Source organism: Polypterus senegalus, chromosome 10, assembly GCF_016835505.1.
Source record: "Polypterus senegalus isolate Bchr_013 chromosome 10, ASM1683550v1, whole genome shotgun sequence".
NCBI classification, from domain to species: domain Eukaryota; kingdom Metazoa; phylum Chordata; class Cladistia; order Polypteriformes; family Polypteridae; genus Polypterus; species Polypterus senegalus.
Window position 1 is genome coordinate 86,198,742 of NC_053163.1, and position 22,071 is coordinate 86,220,812.

Below are 22,071 nucleotides of genomic sequence, written 5' to 3' on the forward strand. Positions count from 1 at the left end.
TTTGCTTTGTATAGTTATAGTTTTCATTTTAAGTTTATATTTATACATTTGGCATTTTTGTGTTTTAATTTTGTAATTCATTTTTAGTTTACTTTTTCTTAAAGTTCAGATTATTTTAGGGCTCCATTCATGGTTTCTGTGTTGTTGTATACTTCCTATTTGTTGCCTTTTTCCTTGTGTGATAAAATAAGACAACAGAGAAAACAGATTAAGGGTTAGGGTACATCCCCGTATAATGTTGGTGGTCCAGGCAGTCAATTCGGACTGATACTGCAGTCAAAATGCATACATCAAACAGCTGACTTCAAAAAAAGTTTAGATGGAGCTTTTATGCATTTGTGGAAGGAAGTATCAAAGACAGAGGGAATGGGGATAACGTGGATAGTAAATGACGGAGGTGACGTCATCATTGGTAGCTGGAGGTAAGGGCATCGGAGAGGGAGCAGAAGTGAAGTCATCACAGGAGGAAGGACAATTCAGAAGACGGATTGGGTGCGGAAGTGAAGTCCTCTCCGGACATTGGGACGCCGTTTATGGGCATAAAATTCAAGTCGGACTTTTGATCTTCTGGTTTTCTGGTGTGGAAGAGAGAAAGGCATTAATGCTCTGTTTTATATCCCCATCTCGCGTTCTTTCACACTCCATTGGGGCCCGTTGGCTGCCCCCTAATTGCCCGTGTGAGACCTTGTTAATTATTTGAATAACTTTTACATAATTTCTATTTGAGTCTAATGTAGTTATTTAATTTTCACTTAATATTTGTTAATTAATTTAATTCAGTTAATTTTCTACCATGGACAGCCATTACAGAGCCCATTTGAGGTCCCCTCATTTTGCATGTAATTGTTGGGGCATGGAGTTCTTTTCTCTGCATGTTCAACTGAGTGGCTTTGTCTTCTCGTACTGTAAGTTCTCTGTTGGTGTTTTGTTTTCTTTTATTTAGAGACTTATATTTTCTTCCATAGGTTTAGGATTTGCTTGTATTTTGGAGTTTTACCTTCCCTTTGAGTACTTAGTGTATTTTGATTTTTAGTTAAGACTTTTTTTTTCACATTTACTCATCCATTTTACTTATTTTGTGAGGCCTAATCGTCTGGTATTTTATGCTTTATTTTCACCCTTGTTTAATTATTATCTTTATAACATGTATTTTTAAATAAGTAATACATCTAAATAAATCTATTTTATATAGTTTTTTTGGGAGAGTTCCACAAGTTTGTCCTTTTGCAAACTCCCCCAAATCATAGCACTTACAATTTTGAAAAAATAACCTTTACTTTATTACTTTCAGTGGCCAAGGTTTTTCTTGGTGGTGTTCCTCATACCAATTAAATAATTAGAAATATTGTCCAAAAATGTAAACAAACTGAAAGAATTCTTTTCACAAATTCCTAATATATGGGTGTTGAAACAGTGAAGTCTGAGACTAACTTAAGTGGTTGGAAAAGGTTCTTTGTTTTGCAAAGTTAACCATCTGAAAAATGTCTGCAACCTAAACGAACTATGAAATAAGAGCTCCATGCCCCCTGAACCAAGAGAAAATGGTTAGGCCTGGTTTCCATTGGACATGGCAGCATGGATTACTTTTCACAAGCATTTCCATGTTAGTTAAATGAAGTGTTTTCCACTAGCAAGTGAAGCAGTGTATTCAGATGGCAGGAAACCGATACAGCACAGTCGTCACTTGGTGGAAACAGGACTTAATACATTTTTTGCAAATCATGTCTTTGGAGCTGTGCTGTTTTAGATTTGCCTTTGATGTTTTTCAGTTTCCATCTAAAGTGTTTATGCTTATACAGTATCTTAAAGGTAAAGCAAAGCAAAAACAAAAAACAAAACAAAATCCGCTGTAACACTGATGGTTAACCTCATGATTGTGTGTTCCATCCTCTTATATGGGACCATCATTTCTAAATGATATTGTGTGATGGATGGGTTGCCCACAGTTGGCATAACATCCTTTAACCCAGGTCATTGATAGTCCTGTGCCAACAATGGGCTGGGCAATAAGGACACAAAACAATCAGTGTAGGTGCAAAACAGTGCAAAGTGCATTTATTTTCCAAACAAGACATTGTAAAAGTGCAGTGCAGTCTCTGACATAAAAAAAATAAACAAATAAGTAAATAATCCTTAAATAAAACAGTGTTCTCAGTGGAGGTTAAAATCAATCAATAAATATTTCATCAATATTCCAAAAACAGTTTAAAATCAAAGATAAAAAACATTCAGCAGCTATCGATTAAAAGAATCACAAGCCTCAGTGTATCTTTCTAAAACTACGCTTCTGTTCCCCCTTTCAGGTCTCCTCAACAGAAGAAGATGCCCTCTGACTGGCACGGTCAACAGCAGGTGTGACCCTATGCTCCTGGCTGCCATTGCTCCAAAAGGAGCGTCTCTCTTGACCTTCTTGTCTCCTCTCTTCAGTACCAGCTCTACCACAATGCTGACGATTCTTTTTTTCTCTCGTTAGATTTCACTTGCATTTCTCTTATTTTCAGTTTCACCTTTGCCTTCTCGCTTTTTCCTTATTTTGTCTCCCTATCACTCTGCTCTGGCTTTATAATACTATTGTGGGTTTAGGTGCCTTCATTAGAACCACCAGAGCACCAATGAGGATACCGGCTGAACTTTTCACATTTGCAACTGAATGTGCAAACAGCTAATTTCCTCATCAACACTGTGGACCCACTTGGCCTTGCTATCATGTGCATCTACAACCCCCCAAATCTGAGCCTGAGCACACTTTTTTAATTCCTAAAATCTGCACTGCCATGGACCCCTAACAGACAGAACCACATATTGACTCTGTAAATTGACAATGTAATTGTCCTAAATTCCTGGGATTGTTCATGAAGTAGCCACACAAAACCCAGTAAAAAAGTTTGCAGGTGTAAATACCCTAAACCTCACCAGTAGACCCCTGACCTGAAGACCCACAGTAGACGTCATGCTAAACTCCACAGGCAGGCCTTTTCCAGCACAGATGAAAATTGGAAACTGCCTTTTAAAGTTCAAAAAATATCTTTAATGACCAAAATAAACAAAAATGCCCTTCAAGGAAGATGGAAAATTTAAAAACCTGTGGCTTAAAGGACAAAGCTTTAAAGAATCTATATAAATAAATAATTTGTCTATATTTAAAAAAAAAAAAAGAAGAGAAAAACATGGCAAAAGATTTGCCTAAAAGACAATCCAAAGTCCAAATCCAAAATTCAATTCTCTAACCAACAAAAAAGCAAAGAATCCAGCAATACTCACTGAACCTGATTTAAACTCCACAACTCGCAATATCAATCTGGAGGACCTGACTCTCTGTCTTAAATACATAGGCAAAAAACGATCCTCTAGCTAAATGTTATGGTGGTCCTGCCCACAATACTGAATTTCAAGGGGACAGTACACATAACTGAACATCAACATACATTGTAATTCCTAGACACAAAAAACACACACAAGATTGATATCTAAGGGCTAATGAGAAGATCATGACACATGGCACTACATTTAAGCCAAGGTCTCAACCAGAGCTGAAACATGACAATGATGTCCCATGTGTTAAAGGCTTTGGCATTTATATCTTATGAGAATTAAATAAGAATTATATTTTACAATTACTGAGTTACTTTTAATGCAAACATCAAAATTAATTTTAGTCTTATTGTATACAGTAATGGTAATGATTTTAAGTTTTCTTTGTGCAATATAATATTTGAAGCACCACTCTGATAATAAGCAGAGTCAAAAGGTATTTTAAAAAGCAGTTAATTGTAAAGTAATTTCTGGAAAACATGAGTTATAATACTGAGTACATGCCAGAACCTGCAAGACCCAACAGAAGATTGGAACATCCTGTAAAGGATGGCACTGCGCTGCACTTTCTTCCTTTTCTTTTTGGTCATTTAAAATGTTATACACGTAACACCGTTCATGTTTCTTTATATGTCATTTTTGTTTTTTTCCCCAGATATCACCATATATCCATTTTATATTGCACACTCTTGTTTCCACCCATAGGTGTATTAGAAGTCCGAACCTATCCTAGCAACATCACTTATACAAGGAGAACAAACCCTAGGTAGGCCATCACAGAATAGACACCGATTCTTGTCCATGCCAGGCCAGTTAGCTTTCCATGTAGGTCTTTGGAATGTAGGAAGAAACCAGAATAGCCAGAGAAATGCACATGAAACCGGGGGAATGGGGAAAAACTCCACTCACACACAGCAACTAGCTAGCCTGGAATCAAACCCCAGGTCCTAGATGCTGTGAGGGATCATTCAATTATCAGTATATATTGGCTGAGGAGTAATTTTAGGGCCTGGCCCAGAATCTAGTGGTGTGAGTGCTGATGGTCCAGAAGACAGAATTCAAGAAAGTGGATAAAGCATTTAATAAAACTGTTTTCTGAAATATTATGTGTTGTATACATGATGTTGTTGAGCTTTGTGGTCCTGAGTAGAACAGGTGCCATGTCAGGATGTCATGTAGCTAGCCAGAATGAACTCCACTGTGCACAAGTAGAGCTTTGTGATTGTTGATGTAGGTTGCTGGGCTTTCCTTAGATATCTGAAGAAGTAGACAGTGAACCATCTTGACAACATCCAAGATACTGTTTTTTGTTCCTTTCAAGTCTATGACTAACTTCTTGGCATTGTTAAACATTAAGTATGGGATTATTGTCTGTTTGGTGTAAGCTGTCTCATAATGTTTGGTGATCAGGCCTATTATGGTGATGCATTATTGTAATGCTGTAGATAGATAGATAGATAGATAGATAGATAGATAGATAGATAGATAGATAGATAGATAGATAGATAGATAGATAGATAGATAGATAGATAGATAGATAGATAGATAGATAGATACTTTATTAATCCCAAGTGGATGGAGCTGTGTCTGGCCACAGAGTCATTTGTGAACTAAGACTACAGCACTGGTTACACTATGGGGTTACCATGGTGAGGATCAGCATGGAAGACGTGATGTACATCCCGACGTCAACCAGTTAGGAAGTCCAGGAAGTAGCAAAGGAGGAGCAAATCTGACAGCAATTATGAACAACGCTGCACATCCTCTCTATATTATACTAGCATTGAGCACTTTTAGCCAGTGAATTATTTAGCATAAGTGTGTCAAAAAAATACTATTGGGGCAGCTTCATATTATTCTATCACCTTTGATAGTACAGCAGCACTGAATGCTGAGCTATAGTCTATAAACAGCCCTCTGACATAGCAGTTTTATTTTATTTATATACAGTATGTGTACTTGGATTGTATGAAGTTCTACCAATATGGCATCTTCTGTGGACTGCTTGGGATGATATGCAAGGTGGTTGTGGCCCAAACCATCGTACTTGCATTTTTAAATGACTTTGTCACATTTAAAATTAATTTATGCTGAAACTCAAAACTTGTGTGTTTTCCTTCAAGCCCACCATGGCAATCAAAAATTCCTGAGGGGTGTTTGCTGTAGTATTATGAACTCCATGCAAGTTACATTTCCTAATGTAAAAAAGTAATGTAGTGGAAATCTTTTTTTTGAGATTTACAGCATGCTACTTCCATCTATCCATTTTTCAATCTGCTGAATCCGAACACAGGGGTCTGCTGGAGCCAATCCCAGCCAACACAGGGCAGGAACCAATCCTGGGCAGGGTGCCAACCCACCACAGGACACACACAGGGGCCAATTTAGAATCACCAATCCACCTAACCTGCATGTCTTTGGACTTTGGGAGGAAACCCACGCAGACAACATGCAAACTCCACGCAGGGAGGACCCGGGAAGCGAACCCAGGTCTCCTAACTGCAAGGCAGCAGCGCTACCACTGCACCACCCTGCATGCTTCTTTCAAAGCATAATAATAATGCATTATTTAATTTCAGCAACTTATTCCATTGTTGATCACAAAAAAATCTGTGCTGATCTATGTTTTAAGAAGTATACATACATTTTAAGCTACTTGTAATAATCTTTCCCTACTAAATCTTCTTTCTTAGCACTGAGGTGGTTAACGCAATTTATTTAACTACAAATGTGCAGTGTGCTAAACTCTAAGGTTGATGGTTTAAAACCCACTGCTGGGACATTGTGTGACCCTGAGTGATCCACCTCGTCTATGCTCCAAATACAAAAAGTATGCCCATAATTGTACACTTTCGATCTGTAGATCAGTTTGGGGAAAAAACTGCCTGCTAAAATAATGATAAAAGTTTAAGTAATGACACTTGAAAACTGGGAGCTTAAAATAATCTTACATTCTGAATAACAAATGGTATGCAGTGTATCAGTGCTTTTTAAAAAGAATTTGCTGGCATTAAACCAAGAAAGTAAAACTGTGGGGCATGCAAAAACTAGAGAGAAGCTTCCCGTCAAGTTGTTTACGTAGTGACAGAGAGAAAGCAAGATCAGATCTTGAGACAGCATGGCAGTTGTGTGATTGCACACATTCATCAGCCGGCCAAAAATACACTCGTATGAAAGATGCAGCTGCTGTGTTCTGTTTGTCAAGTAAGAGACAAGAAATTGAAACTGTTTATGACACTTTTTTTTTTTTTTTTTGACAAGGTTCATTCAAGAGGTGGAAACGTGACTCTATCGTCATGACTGTGTCACTTTTCATTGTATCCCTGCTTATTTTGACCATTGGGTTAACTGCCACCACCAGAACACAGAATGTCACTGTCGGAGGTTATTACCCTGGAGTTATTGTAAGTATTGCTTTAATTAGTATCTTGTACATTTTAAAGTGTTATCTGTGTTTAGTTACTGAATCAAAATAAGTAAAGGGATAAGGTAAAGGTATGTAGTATCCTATTGCTGTTAAGCTTGGCTTACTACTGCTAACATCCATCAAATCAGTATGCAACTCTCAAGGTAGTGACTGATGATCACCTGTTCTTCAGGGGCCATATTGCTATGGTCTCTTGGTCTTGCAGGTCCACTCTGTAGAACAACAGCAAGATCAGATTGTATCTGATACAACTCCTGGTCTAGGTTTTGGCCTTGTCCCACCTAGACAACAGCCATTCTCTGCTGGCAGAAGCACCAGCTGCATCACCAAGCTGCTGAAGATGATTCAAATGCAGCAGCACGCCAGATGTTCAACCAGACGAGGCAGACTACATGTCACTCCTCTTTTCAAATCACTACACTGGCTTCCTGTAGCAGCACATATTACCATCAGATCTTGATGCTTGCCTACAGAGTAGTCATTGGGTCTGCACCTGTATATATGAAGACACTTGTGAGGTCCTATGCAGTTTCTCGACCGCTCAAGTTTGCCAATGAATGGCATCTGGTGATGCCACCTCTGCATGCTATCAAGTCTCAGTCTAGACTGTTTTCATGTGTAGCTCATGGCTGGTGGAGTGAGCTGGCCATCTCAGGTTGAAACTCTGACTTCCTCAATGTGTTTCAGAAGTGTTTGACAACTCTCTTGTTTTATAAACTTCTAAAGGTTTCATTAATCTCGGAATTTAACTAGCTAATATGATGTTCTAAGCTCTTAACTTGTGATAATCAGTTTTGTACCTTTATCTTCTAACTCTTGTTCCCAAACAGTCCCCAAGACTGATGTCTACTTGATTATGTTGATCTCTTCTGTAACTTGCTTTGAATAAAAGCGTCTGCTAAGCAAATAAATGTAAATGTAAATTAAAAAAATAACATACTGATGTTACTTGTATTATTGTAGCAGTCTAATGTATGTGCAAACCTCTTAGGGCTCATTTATACTTCATGCTCAGAACACGTATGCGCGCGCATCATGGCTGTCACACGTTCCCAGTGTTCATTTCACACGTCCTCTGAGCAGGTCCTCAAAAATTAACACAATGCATGTGCAAGTTGCAGTACCAGCAAAAAGTTGGGGGGCATAGTGTTTTCAAAAGTTGGAATGTGACGGCAGAGTCTCTGGTTACTATCTACATGTGACAGAAAGCCGCTTTGCAGATCCTACAAGATCGATGTGCGTGCTTCGATGTTTGATGAATGGTTCAATGTGGCGAAGCAAAATGCCGAGATAAAGATGCATTCGTGATGCTTTTATATTCAGGTGTCACATATTCCTGATTGTAATGACACGATACATTTTAAAAGTCTTACATACTGTCTTTTTTTTTCCTGTGGCTTCCTCCGGACCTGACAGCAGTGGCAAACAGCAATAGATCACCACACAGAACACATTAAATGTATGATATTTCAACTCTCTGCACATATAGAATATTTAGCTTTATACTTGATATCACTTTCATGATGAAATGCATTAAAGTATGTATGCTACATTTTACAGATAAATCATTAATTTTGTTTAAATAATGAACACTGTTAATAATTACACACATGGGGTAACACGGTGGCAGAGCAGTAGCGCTGATCTCTTACAGGGAGTCACGTCGCTGGTATTCTCTGTCTGGAGTTTACATGTTTTCCTGCTGGGTTTCCTCAGTGTGGTCTGGTTTCCTTACAAAGATATGTAGATTTGGTTACACTAAAATGACGCTAGTGTATGTGAGTGTTTGCATTCACCTTACGATGAGCTGATGCCATGACCTGGGATTGTTTCTTCCTCGTGGCCAATGCTAACTGGAATGGACACATCCCTGGATTGATGGATTTAATCATTAAACATCCTTTTCAGAGATATTGCGGTAAGGTGTCATCAGAATTTAATGGGTGTTCCAGGCAATTCACAACACAGCGAAGCCAAACCTGTTCTCACCATGATAATATCTCGCACTGCCACCTGTTGGATTCCTCCAGATTTATGTAAAGTACTCACACAAGTATAAACAGTACAACGTTTGCGTAGCAGGAGCCTGACGTGTCGCATGAAGTATAAACCCTGCCTTACGGGACAATGATGGCACTTCAGTTGTAGATAACAGTAATGTCAACATTCCAGGTTAAAGAAACTCTCTATAGCTTAGCCATCTAGGCTTTCTGTGTGTCTGGTCTGCGGCTGTAAGATCTGCCTGAATGCCTGGATTCAGTCCCAAGAGGGGATCAAGTCTTGGCAAGACCATAGGAAGAATCTTGCCTTAGTTAAAATGTTGTGAGAAATGGCATTTACTTTGCTGAGAATGGTGAATTTGAGCTTGACGAGTGTAACTGTGATCAATGCACACGCCTGCTGCCCATCACTACTCCATATAACAACAATTCTAGTTACCCAGTCTATAGATGATGATCTCTTTTAACATTTAATCCAGCAGGTTTAATTGTATGTCTGTTTTTTTTTTGGGTCAATGAAAGCAAAAGTGTTGAGCACAAGGGCCAGGTTTCAGTCTCAGGTAGAACATGAGCTATGGTGGGTGCTAACGGTAATCTCATTTCAGTTATGGGGGTATTACAGGAATCTTGGCAGATTAGTGAAGGAGCCATTTAGGGAAACATCAGAAATATTGTCTTCATTATGCAATCAGAGTGTACTCAGCTTTGATGTGTCTTGCAACAACGTGCAGATGAGGTACAGATTCTTCTAAGATCATCATTAAATCTCTTCTCTGTTGTTTGAACCTCATGCTTTGAAAACTTTAGAGTTACCTACTGACCTCATCATAGGTGATATACGTACCTTTATAATAGGCATTTATTAGTGTATAGATCTCTGCAGCAACAATCTTAGGAAGCCTCTGTATCATTTACATATTTTTTCTGAAAGTTTTGGTTGTAGAATCTCAAGAAGGCAAAGCTTATCATTGGGCAGAAGGTCACAAAACCCTAAATACCACAAACTAGGCCAATTTTGGAGTCACACCTTAAATATATGTCTTTGGGATATGGAAGAGAAAAGAATACATCTACATTTGTAAAATATGATGTTGTTGCCATTTGTAAAGCTGTGCATCTCGCACGAAAGTATTTTTACAGACTTTCAGATAAGCAGGTGAGACTGGAAGTCAAGTTCTGGTGCATGGAACTGTATGGTGGCAACTACTGAGACTCCCTTATTATTTAAAATGTTTTATCCAACTATAAAGCTAAGGGCAGTAAGGATATCTTCTGTGCTGGCTCAATTTGTATCAGATTCTATCAGCTAGGATCACGCTGTTGACCGCATTGGCATCTGTTCTTTTCCTGAGTGAATGTAGTGACAGGTTGCATTACATGGTTGCTTCAGTTATTTGGGTGACATCAGCAAGAGTCACTAAAAGGGAAACTAACAGGGAAACAGATGTGTTGTTGTGATAAAGCATATTTGTAGTTTTTAGTTTTTTCTTTCACTATTTTCACCTCATTCTTAACATTGTTATATTGTCAAATGCCATTAAATGAAGGATGGCAGGCAGGGAATGACTGGACCGGAGCAGCTTTATTGAAAAAATGACAGCAAACATATGATTAATATTTGAAGCGCACTTCTGTGTATGTGTATTCGTAACAAGAGGATGTGCTGGCATGGCAACATTTCATATGCACAAACCAGCAAGGAGGCCAGATGCATCAGAAATAATGCATTTATTGAATTACACACAGAGAGGAGAATCTGGTTAAAGAATCCAGACCACCCTGCAGATTACATAAACTTTTAATAGGCAGCCATTTCTGAATATGCAGTACTGTACTTTAAATTAGGAAAAATACCAAGGAAAAGAAAAAAAATTCAGCTTTGAAACAAATTATGGGAAATAAACCTATGTAACTTAGGGAAGTAAATGAAGATTAGATTTGCCATTTTTTGAACAGCTATATATAGCATACCTGTACGCGCTGCAGTGCTGTGACCAAAAAGAAAGTGGAATTAAGAGGAAAACTGTCAAGCATCATTCTGTCGGTGTGATTAGCCTTTACAGGAAATGTTAAATCCAAATTAATGACGCCAAAGGTGATGCCTGAAGTTATGAGATGAAGGTGTGCAATGAAGGATTACTGTTTTTTAAGGAATAACAAAATTAAACTAACAACCAAATTAACATATGCTCACTTTGGTCTACTGGAAAGTGTTATTGAGTAATAGATGAATGTCAAATATGTCTAAAAACCCAAGGGTACATAGTTTGTTTTTTTTTTCTTTAAATAACAACTCTATTTTTCATTGAAAATCACTTCCGTATTGGAAAACTCAGTGTAGTACATAATAAACAATGGAACTGACTCACTCAGACTTTTTAAACCCAAAATATGCAGAGTTATGAATGATTATATATTTTTTAGGAATTACTGCATATCTGTCCAGGTTAACATTTAAATTGAGCTGCTAAAAAACTGTCTCGCTCTGTTCCCTTACAGCTGGGTTTAGGGTCTTTTCTTGGCATAATTGGAGCACACCTGATAGAGAATAAAAGACAAATGGTAAGTAGTCCTCTTTCTCCAGACATTGTTGAATAACTGTGTAGCACTCTTCTAGCTCAATATGTGAAACTGATGCATCCAAAGTCAAATTATCTTAAGAGCAAATATTTCTTGAAGATCCTTTAGTTGAATCATGTGCTGTATGTTAAACAATCTCTTACAATATTACTGCTGGTTGTTTAACACACAACCATTTCAATGCTCCTCCTGCAGTTATGGATAGAAATATTGTTCACAAAAGCAGGTGAAATCATCCATCCATATATTAATCAATTCAATTGAGAATGTTTTTGAGAGCATAATCCACAAGACCAAAGCTGACCCTTGATGAGGTGCTAATCCACTGGCAGGCACACTTCATTCATTAAGTCTCACCCACATGTCTATGGGGCAAGGCAGGAAGACTCTTGCACAGAGAAGAAAGCCTATGCAAGACATTCAATGAGCGAGTCGGGGTCGAATACAGTCATCTGCAGGTAAACACTGCAGCACCATGCTGTATACAGCAAGCTAGGGGACTGTTGTAGTATTTCTAGCAATATTTATTCAAGCATTTTAAAGTTCACTGAACCTACACCAAATAAACATGAAATCATAGTCAGTGTTTTATGCAACAAGACAGCCAGGTGAGGGCAACTAGTTAGAGAGATTTTTTTCAAAAAACATTTTCTCAACCAAATAGAAATATAATCAATCAATCAATCAACATTTATTTATATAGCACATATTCATACAAAAAAATGTAGCTCAAAGTGCGTTACAAAATGAATAGAAAAATAGAAGACACAATAAAAAATAAACATAAGTCAACATTAATTAACATAGAATAAGTAAGGTCCGATGGCCAGGGTGGACAGAAAAAACAAAAAAAAAACTCCAAGGGCTGGAGAAAAAATAAAATCTGTAGGGGTTCCAGACCACGAGACCGCCCAGTCCCCTCTGGGCAATCTACCTAACATAAGTCAAACAGTCCTCTTTGTATTTAGGGTTTTCATGGAAGGACCTGATGATGATGGTCACGTAGACTTCTGGCTTTCAGTTCATCAATGTTTTTGCATCATGATGCTTTGAGTAGCAGGCCGCCACCACAAAGAAACCGGAAAAAGAAACAAGAGAGAGTAGGGGTCAGTACGGATTTTAGAGCCACTATGAATAGTTATTGTGATGAATTGAACATACAGAGTTTCAGTATTAAGTTAAAGTGAAGTTAGGAGAAGGCCATGTTAAAGTAATGTGTTTTCAGCAGTGTTTTAAAGTGCTCCACTGTATTTGCCTGGCGAATTCCTATTGGCAGGCTATTCCAGATTTTAGGTGCATAACAGCAGAAGGCCGCCTCACCACTTCTTTTAAGTTTAGCTCTTGGAATTATAAGGAGACACTCATTTGAAGATCTAAGGTTACGATTTGGAATATAACGTGTCAGGCATTCCGATATATAAGATGGGGCGAGATTATTTAAGGCTTTATAAACCATAAGCAGAATTTTAAAGTCAATCCTGAATGACACAGGTAACCAGTGTAGTGACATCAAAACTGGAGAAATGTGTTTGGATTTTCTTTTCCCAGTTAGGATTCTAGCAGCTGCATTCTGCACTCGTTGCAAGTGATTTATGTCTTTTTTGGGTAGTCCTGAGAGGAGTGCGTTACAGTAATCTAGTCGACTGAAAACAAAAGCGTGAATTAATTTCTCAGCATCTTTCAATGATATAAGAGGTCTAACTTTTGCTATGTTTCTTAAGTGAAAAAATGCTGTCCTAGTGATCTGATGAATATGCTATTTAAAATTCAGATTACAGTCAACGGTTACCCCTAGGTTTTTTACTTCCGTCTTAACTGTTAATCCTAGTGCATCAAGTTTATTTCTGATAACCTCATTGAATCCATTATTACCAATTACTAAGATTTCAGTTTTCTCTTTATTTAGTTTGAGAAAATTACTATTCACCCATTCAGAAATACCAGTAAGACATTGTGTTAGTGTATCGAAAGAGTCGGAGTCATCAGGTGCTATTGATAAGTACAGCTGTAATAAAATAATACAAGTATACAAAAGGGCAACATTGCTATTCATACTTGAAATGTTATACAATATGCCATACTTTAGAGTATTTCAGCCAACATTGTCATCAACATGTTAAATTTGCATTATTTAGGATGCATGTACACTACAATTAAAGCTTTTGTTAAAGACTTCAGGCATTAATTCCTTGCTTCTTTTACTATGATTTCTGTTTCTTCCCCCTATAAGAAAGTTAAACTGATCAAGCGACCATTGCCTGTGTTATGATTATGATTTCAGTGTTTGAGTTTTTTTTTTATATTATTGATTTTACTGTAATCATTCCATACAGATAGATCAAAGAAAAATAAATAGGAAGAGAATCTGCTTCCTCAGTGCTTTAAGAGCTTATTCTAAAATGTTATTGATTAGATCCTGCCAGGTTTTGAAAAAGTTCTGCACAGATCCTCTAACTGTGAATTTGATTTTTTCCAATTTCAAATAACATAAAACATCAGTTACCCACTGACTTAAAAGAAGAGAGTTAGGATTCTTCCAGTTTAGCAAAATTAGTGTTTTGAGTTTTTATATGTGCCGCTAATTGATTATGATTCAGTGGCCACTATAAACCCCTGTTAGGATATTTTATGTTTAGCAATTGACTTAACATCCGTACTTTTGGCAGGTTGATGGCAAAGCATTACAGATACAGAAAATGTAACAAACTATGCTGGCAAAGACTAGTCAGGTCAGGAGATATTGTCACTCCTTCCTATAATACACTTTGACATAAAATTTTAAATGGGTCTGTTATTCAGTAATTGACATTTTGTTTTACTGCTGCAACTGTGTCAACGAGGTAAAATTTGGTGGGCTTATCACTGTGCAAAAATGTTGAAATTATCCAGTTTACTTAAAGGAGCAAACTCTTGCACTATTTACAAAATCAACAGTCAAATTTCATTCTGGCGTAGGGTGACATGGCGGGACAATATTTAGCACTGCTGCTGAATGACAGTTATAGGAGGCTGTGTTCAGACCCTGTTCCGGTTAAGGTCGGGGTCCAGTTGGCACACCCTCCTCATGTGACTCAAAATTGTCCCTGTAGGAGTAAGTGTGCCATGCAGCAGACTGCCACCCTGTTTAGGTTTCATTTCTGGCTGGTACAAAATACTTTTAGGACTAGGCTTTGGTTCTGTCTAATACTTAACTGGCTAATTGTTTCTGTGATGGACTAAAGGATATATTTTGTCTTGTTTCGATAAAAATGTACATATATTTATTTATTTTAATAGGTTTACACTAGATTGCTGCTAGTATTTAGAAATAATGCTCAATATTGTTTCACCAAAACAGCTCTGTTCCACTTAAAGAACCATGTACATAAATGCAAGTTATCTATGAAGTGAAAATATTAGCCGTGCATTGCGATCCCAAAAGTGAGAGAGAGTGATTACAATACATTCACATTTATTATTCTATCCTTCTTCTTTTTCTGGACCAAATTAAAATTTCATGTGTTTTTACTCCACTTTAGGGTTGATTGTGGGAAGCTCGCTCCTGTAGAAACTGGGGGAAAGTAGGATTTCATTCTGAATGGGACAACATCAACATCATTAAACACACAGCACACACAAACACAGCCACACATTTACACCAGAATAACTAAGTGGTACCCTTTGATAAGATGGACTGAGTTGAGGAAAGCTGTCGCCCCTTGGGAAAATCTGCATGAGAACAGGAAGAAGCTGCAAGCTTGAACAGAAGGCACCACAGCCTACAACCTAACCAGGTCCCAAACATTGTGCAATGGTAGCACAATCCACTGTGCTGGACATAGTGTAGGTTCATTTAAACATGAAGTACTGTACTGTAAGAAATATATATCCATTTTGAATTGCTTCTGCATTGATTATTTACTTTGGCCTTTACTGTTGAGTATGTCTTGGAGATTAATAATGTCTTATTTGATAATTCCACCTGCACCACATCACTCATCTTTTCATCCTGTGCTATTCATGTAATTGGAACATGCATTTGAGAGAGACAATTGATCATATTCTGAAAGGCAAGGCATATTTGTGGGGAAAATAAAAAAAGATTCAATCCACACTGCCTGGAAACTGGTTTTAACGCAGCTGCAGTCAGAAAATTTCATTTATGCCTAAGCCCAAAAATAGAACTCTCTCTCCCTGAAACTGGAGGAGTTGAGTGCAGCTGACTAGGAATTTAAGAAGGGATCAGAGAGTTAGGACTCAAGCAGCTCTTAAGGCCTCTGTGCATGAATGGCTTTGCAGGAGACAGAAGCCAACTGAATCTGTAATAAGTAACAAGATTCCCTGAGCTGGATGTGTAAGAACAGAATATTCCAGGCGGGTACGAGATGTCAGGAGTAAGGATTTTGCGTTATCAATGATATTTATTTCATCTTAAAAAATATCCTAGCGTGAATATCTCTACCAAACATTTTATGAGCTGAATGTTGATCCATATCCATGTTATCCCATGCAACCATAATCTTAATGTGTCTTTTCTACCAAGTGCATTAATAGAAGTGCCCCATATTTATAAGCTCATGGTCAAAGATTTAGCAGGTCTGGTAGCTATTGTTCAAATCGACCCACAGTACATAAATTATGTAAGCTTCTATTTCCACAAGCAACATATAAGAAGGCAGGTAGAAGTCTTGTCATGGAACTGGCATTCTGACTATACCAACCACTAATTCAGGTAAGACTCAGATGCACCAGAGTCTAAACATGTCATTCAAATCATGGTTATGGAAAAAGGGAGACTTTTGGAAAAGATGGTATTTACTCCTGTTGGGTCAATCTGCATGATAACCAGTGGATCATTAAATACTGAGAGTATTTATGCAATAGGTAGTCAAGAATGTTTCACACAAGGAATAATGATTAAATCATAATACTTTAGATAAATATGTACAAAAACAAAAACCTCATAATATCATAAGGAATAACAATAGTAAAAATACTATCAATATCTTTAGCGAGAATATTAGCAGGTTGAAGAGACCCTGGAGAGGTGGAGATATGCTCTAAAGAGTAGAGGAGAGGAATGAAGGTCAGTAGGACCAAGGCAGAATACATGTGTGTAAATGAGAGGGAGGTCAGTGGAATGGTGAGGATGCAAGGAGTAGAGCTGGCGAAGGTGGATGAGTTTAAATACTTGGGATCGACACTACAGAGTAATGGGGATTTGTGGAAGAGAAGTGAAAAAGAGTCAGGAGTGACTTGTGGCAGTCTGGTACTAGCAACAGTGAAAGGAAAGGTGTGCAAGACGGTAGTGAGACCAGCTATGTTTTATGGGTTGGAGATGGTGGCACTGACCAAAAGACAGGTGACAGAGCTGGAGGTGGCAGAGTTAAAGATGCTAAGATTTTCATTTGGTGTGACGAGGAAGGACAGAATTAGAAATAAGTACATTAGTGGGTCAGCTCAGGTTAGAAGGTTTGTAGACAAAGTCAGAGAGGCGAGATTGCGTTAGTTTGGACATGTGCAAAGGAGTGATGCTGGGTATATTGGGAAAAGGGTGCTAAGGATGGAACTGCCAGGTAAGAGGAAAAGAGGCATGCCTAAGAGGAGGTTTATGGATGTGGTGAGAGAAGACATGCAGGTGATGTGTGTAATGGAGGAAGATGCAGAGGACAAGAGGATATGGAAAAAGATGATCTGTTGTGGTGACCCCTAATGGGTGGAGTCGAAAGAAAAAGAAGACTATCAGTATTGCATTTTATGTTGTGTATATACTCATGTCCCATCCAGGTTTGTTCCCTACCTTATATCTGATGCTCCATGGGTGGACTCCTGCTTCTGTCAACTTTAAAAATTAGATTATTCTGGCGGAGTAAATGGGAAGAGCAATAGAATAATAAAATTATATAACTCTACATAGATATACCATTTATCTGACCAAATTCTGGAAAAGGGATAAATATAACGTACCATAGGAGATAACCAAGAAAGAAAGCGACAACCAAGAAAAAGGTATGGGGTATCCACTCCATATACTTGAAAAAAGAGTTTTAAGCAATAGCAAAATTCAAGTAATCTTAAGAACCTGAGTTCACAACTGAACCTGAAACAACAAAAAATAAGGCAGATTTATAGAGGGTAGCCAGAAAGGGCATGCTTTGAGGGTTGGAGCCAGAAGTGAGGTCAGGCGGGATTTCCTTCTGAAGGAAGAAAAGGTGTTGGTGTGCTTCACCAACCCCTGACCCGGCATATAGATACATTCAGTTAAGTCCATTGACTGCCTCCCATACAAACATGTGTAACAACAGTTAATTAGAAAAGACAAGACAAGACTGAAAAGGTGGAGTGGGAGACATTTGCATCAATAATCATATATTAATATGAGGCACTTCAGATAAGAGATGAACAATATCATAGGGAGGATAAATGGTCAATAACAGACTTCATTATAATAGAAATATGAAGTTTAGAAGGAAATATATGGCAACTTTGAGAATCACATTTTGCACAGGCAGAGTAGAGACTAATGCTGGGTAGACGTTCAGCAGCCTGTGTTGAGAGAGATCTCTTGAATGTATTGTATAATTCTGAATTAGTCCATGTCGGCCACAAATTGATGAAGAGCTTATTCTATCTAAGATTTACTTCTCATGGCAGTCTGAATATTTAATGGAACTTCTGTTACCAGTGATGTTTATAGGTTTGTTGTTATGGAACCACTGTTACTGTTTTGAAATAATTATTTTATAATTAAAGTGAATTTGTAATAAAGTTATGTGAAGCAGATGAAGGAAGAAAAGAGTTTTGTAAAGTCTCTGACTTGCATGCAATTAAATGTCCACATACATTTTTTTAAAGAAACAAATGTATTTATTTTGGTTCATAAAATTGTAAAATGTCTAATGACAATGTGCTTATTATTTATTTAAAACTGGATGTTTTGAGAAGGGTCTGGCTGCCGGAGTGGCAACAGAGGGGTCTGCCATTGGAGGTTTGCAGCCAAACTCCTTTGGATATTTTAGTGATGGATGGAATACGTGGCTAATGTGCTAAATACAAATAACAGTAACGCTTCTGATCTAAGATATTACTGGAACTAATAACAAAAGAACTAAAAAGAAGACTGCTTGAAGCTCTTCATTATTAAAAAGACCATTTTTTTTTTTAGAAAATTAGAACAATCCAGATGGCATTGACACTTGACATTACTCTGATCTTTATGCAAGAAGAAAGACGATGTATCAATCCATTTTCTTTACCTATTAATATGATTGTAGGATTTCAGGGAGCTGGAGCCTATCCTGATAATAATGTGCTAGGCAGGAACCAACCTTGCATGAGCTGCTAGCCCATTGCATGGTGCACAAAATTACTGACATCAGGCCAATTAAGAACGGCCAATTGGACTAACCTACACGTCTTTGAGATATGACTAGACTCGGAGAAAAACCCCATGGAGACACAAAGTATGTGCACACTTCGTACAGGACAGCAACCTGGCTGGGTTCGAACCTAGCCACCTGGAGCAGTGTAGTAGCTACATTACCCACTGTGCCACCATGCCACCAAAAAGACATTATAGCACCAGGGGAACAGAAAAGCTGCTAGACATGTTTAATGCTGATGCCAGTTTTTACTGTAAAATAAGCTTTTATCCTTTAACAAGGCCTAAATGGGAGAAGATTCAGGATACATTTCCTGCAAATGACAGGAGTGTTTTTTCCTGTAGAGAACTGTAGGTTTATTGAACATGATATCTCATAGCGTACTTAAAAGTAGAACCTGGGGACCTTCAAATCTCAACTATATTTGACACTTTAGGTGAATAGGAGTTGACATGCTGCTCTGTCCTGAATAGCCTCTTCTCATATTTTTTATGTTCTTTAGATAAAAAGAAAAAGGCACTTACCATACTAGATCTGAAGATTTTTCCCATAATAAATTTTATTTAACATTACTTACACTTAGTCACAAAAAAATGAAACATTCTTTCTCCCAGTGATGTTTTATAGAAAAGTGGGTTAGATTGTGTTCCCTTTTTTTGGATGGCACTATAGATTACATGAAAATTTGTATGGATTTACTGTACTTTGGGTATGCTCAATGTTTTAAGTGTAGTTGCCTTTACAACAGTGGTCATTGAGGACATTGGACATTTCTTTTGAGACAATTGGTTTAACTTTGTAATAACTGCAGGAGGCAGAAAACGAAAAAAAAAGCACTGAATGATCTTAGTGTCCAGCTCATCTTATTTAACACTGACCTTCGCTAGCCATATTTACGAAATTCTATAGACTTTTCCTTTGGCTTAAATCCCAGACAATATTAAAGTAATTCAGCAGAGTGAGAGAAAAATGACAAGCAGTTTCAATATTTTATAAGGTACAGAGTAAGGATTAAAGAAAAAGACAGACTTACTTGTTGGCTGCCTGGTGATATGAAGACAGATGCCCTCCAAGGCCTACATTCCTAATCTGCTCGATGCCCTCACTTGTGGAGGTGGTGACACTCATTGTATATCAATGTGCTTCATACTTTAAGAATTAATACGCTTATTCTGGTCTTGAAAGGAGTAAAATGAATGTGTCTTATCTCATCAAAATGCTCCTTTTTAACAGTTTTCTGCATATTATGTAATATGATTGAAAGCCAACAAATACAGTAATTGGGAAAGCCACAGGATTGGCAAAATTATTTAAAATGTCACATCCTGAGTTTACCAAAACAATTGACAGAACTCCAAACCTGCTACACAGAGTGACTGTGCTTGAGCTTCATAAAAAAATGGCTGCACCATTGTGCCAGAGGGGCATCTTAATAGTGCCAGAGGTCTGAATTCCACTCCATTTTTGCACACATCTTTGGGACATTAAGCTTAAACAACAACAACATTTATTTATATAGCACATTTCCATACAAATAATGTAGCTCAAAGTGCTTTACATGATGAAGAAAGAGAAAAAAGAATTAAAATCAGAGAACACTATTTATCCATCCATCCATTTTCTAACCCGCTGAATCCGAATACAGGGTCACGGGGGTCTGCTGGAGCCAAACCCAGCCAACACAGGGCACAAGGCAGGAACCAACCCACCGCAGGACACACACAAACACACCCACACACTAGGGCCAATTTAGAATCGCCAATCCACCTAACCTGCATGTCTTTGGACTGTGGGAGGAAACCGGAGAGCCCGGAGGAAACCCACGCAGACACAGGGAGAACATGCAAACTCCACGCAGGGAGGACCCGGGAAGCGAACCTGGGTCTCCTAACTGCGAGGCAGCAGCGCTACCACTGCGCCACCGTGCCGCCCGAACACTAATTAACATAGAATAAAAGTAAGGTCCGATGGCCAGGGAGGACAGAAAAAACAAAAAAAACTCCAGCCAGCTGGAGAGAAAATAAAATCTGCGGGGGTTCCGAGGCCACAAGACCACCTAGCCCCCTCTAGGCATTCTACCTAACATAAATGATCAGTCCTTAAAGAGATGTCTCTGGAGTGTGTTTGGGTTCTTGTAATCGTTGTTACCCTGCGGACAGGGTCTCTCCTTCTTTAGCAGTTTGTTGTCCAAGTCTTAGTAACCGAGAAAGCAGAAAGAGGCAAACTGAACTAATAAATTGAATCTCTCTGGCTCTGATATTGTGAAGCAGTCTCCTATCAGTTAGGGAATTGCCTTTGCTGCTCTTTGAATTCCCTAAAACTTCAGTCATAAGTGTGGACCAGCTTCGAGTTTTTGAAATAGAGAACTCGCTTTTAGTTTTTTTTTGATTGTTTTGTAACGTAAAAGTCAGTTGAAAATAGCCATTAATTCTTCCATTAACACAAAACTCACAATACAATTTTAGAACTGTTGAGAGCCAAAGAATATCCCAGTATCACTGGATGCCAGTACATGGCAGTTTGCACTCATGCCAGACAAATTTAGAATAACCATATCAATCAAATATGCACGTGTGAGGACAATAGGAGTACCCTGGCAAATCTGTTCACAGACACAAGGAGTACATGCAAATCTCGCTCATACAGTGTCTGGCCTGGGATTTGAACTGGCTGTCGTGGAGCTGTGAGGCAGCGGTGTTAACCATTGTGCCACCTTGTTTTCACCATCAATGTTTATTTGTCATCTTGGATGGGGCACCAGAGCTTCTCAGGACACACTCATATACACACTCATACAACCTCACTAACTCATAAAAGTTCATTTACAAAGGCCAATTAACTAACCTGGGCAGCTTTGTGACATGAGAAGGAAACTGGAATGCCTGAAGAACAATCTCAATCAATCAATCAATCAATCAATCAACATTTATTTATATAGCACATATTTATACAAAAAAATGTAGCTCAAAGTGCTTTACAAAATGAATAGAAAAATAGAAGACACAATAAAAAATAAACATAGGTTTTTATTTATACATACAGAATACAGAAACATTTTAAGAAATGTTAAATCTGTTTTTATATAAAATTGTTACAGATGGCTGTAGAGATTCAACTTCCTGTGGCCTCCTTTAGCAAGCATGATGTATTGGCCTACAGTATGTTGCTAAGTGTATTCAAAGATTCCGGGCTCTCAGGTCACTGTGTCACATTGATCTCCAGTGGCTACACACACAACGCAAACACCGTGCACTTGACCAGAATATTCTTAAGGATAACTAGGGGGCAAAGCCCCCCGCTCGCATTGTGAAGGGGGGGCTGAACACACGCTTAAGGAGATGCGGATGGTTCAGCTGCTGGCTTGCTGCTACCGAGCTGTGTGATCTGCAGG

The 22,071-nt window shown here is 38.2% G+C and overlaps 1 protein-coding gene across 4 annotated transcripts in view; it reads left to right on the plus strand.

Moving 5' to 3' along the window:
* tmem255a (transmembrane protein 255A) overlaps positions 1 to 22,071 on the plus strand; it is a 68,175-nt gene that overhangs the window by 15,840 nt on the left and 30,264 nt on the right. For 3 of the 4 annotated variants that reach the window (XM_039766084.1, XM_039766081.1, XM_039766082.1), the window contains exons 2-3: positions 6,574 to 6,716; positions 11,239 to 11,301. In XM_039766084.1, coding sequence (XP_039622018.1) covers positions 6,574 to 6,716; positions 11,239 to 11,301 — 206 coding nt within the window. Of the gene's footprint in view, positions 1 to 2,327; positions 2,353 to 6,573; positions 6,717 to 11,238; positions 11,302 to 22,071 lie in introns of those variants that run through there. The other variant, XM_039766083.1, reaches the window with a different exon arrangement.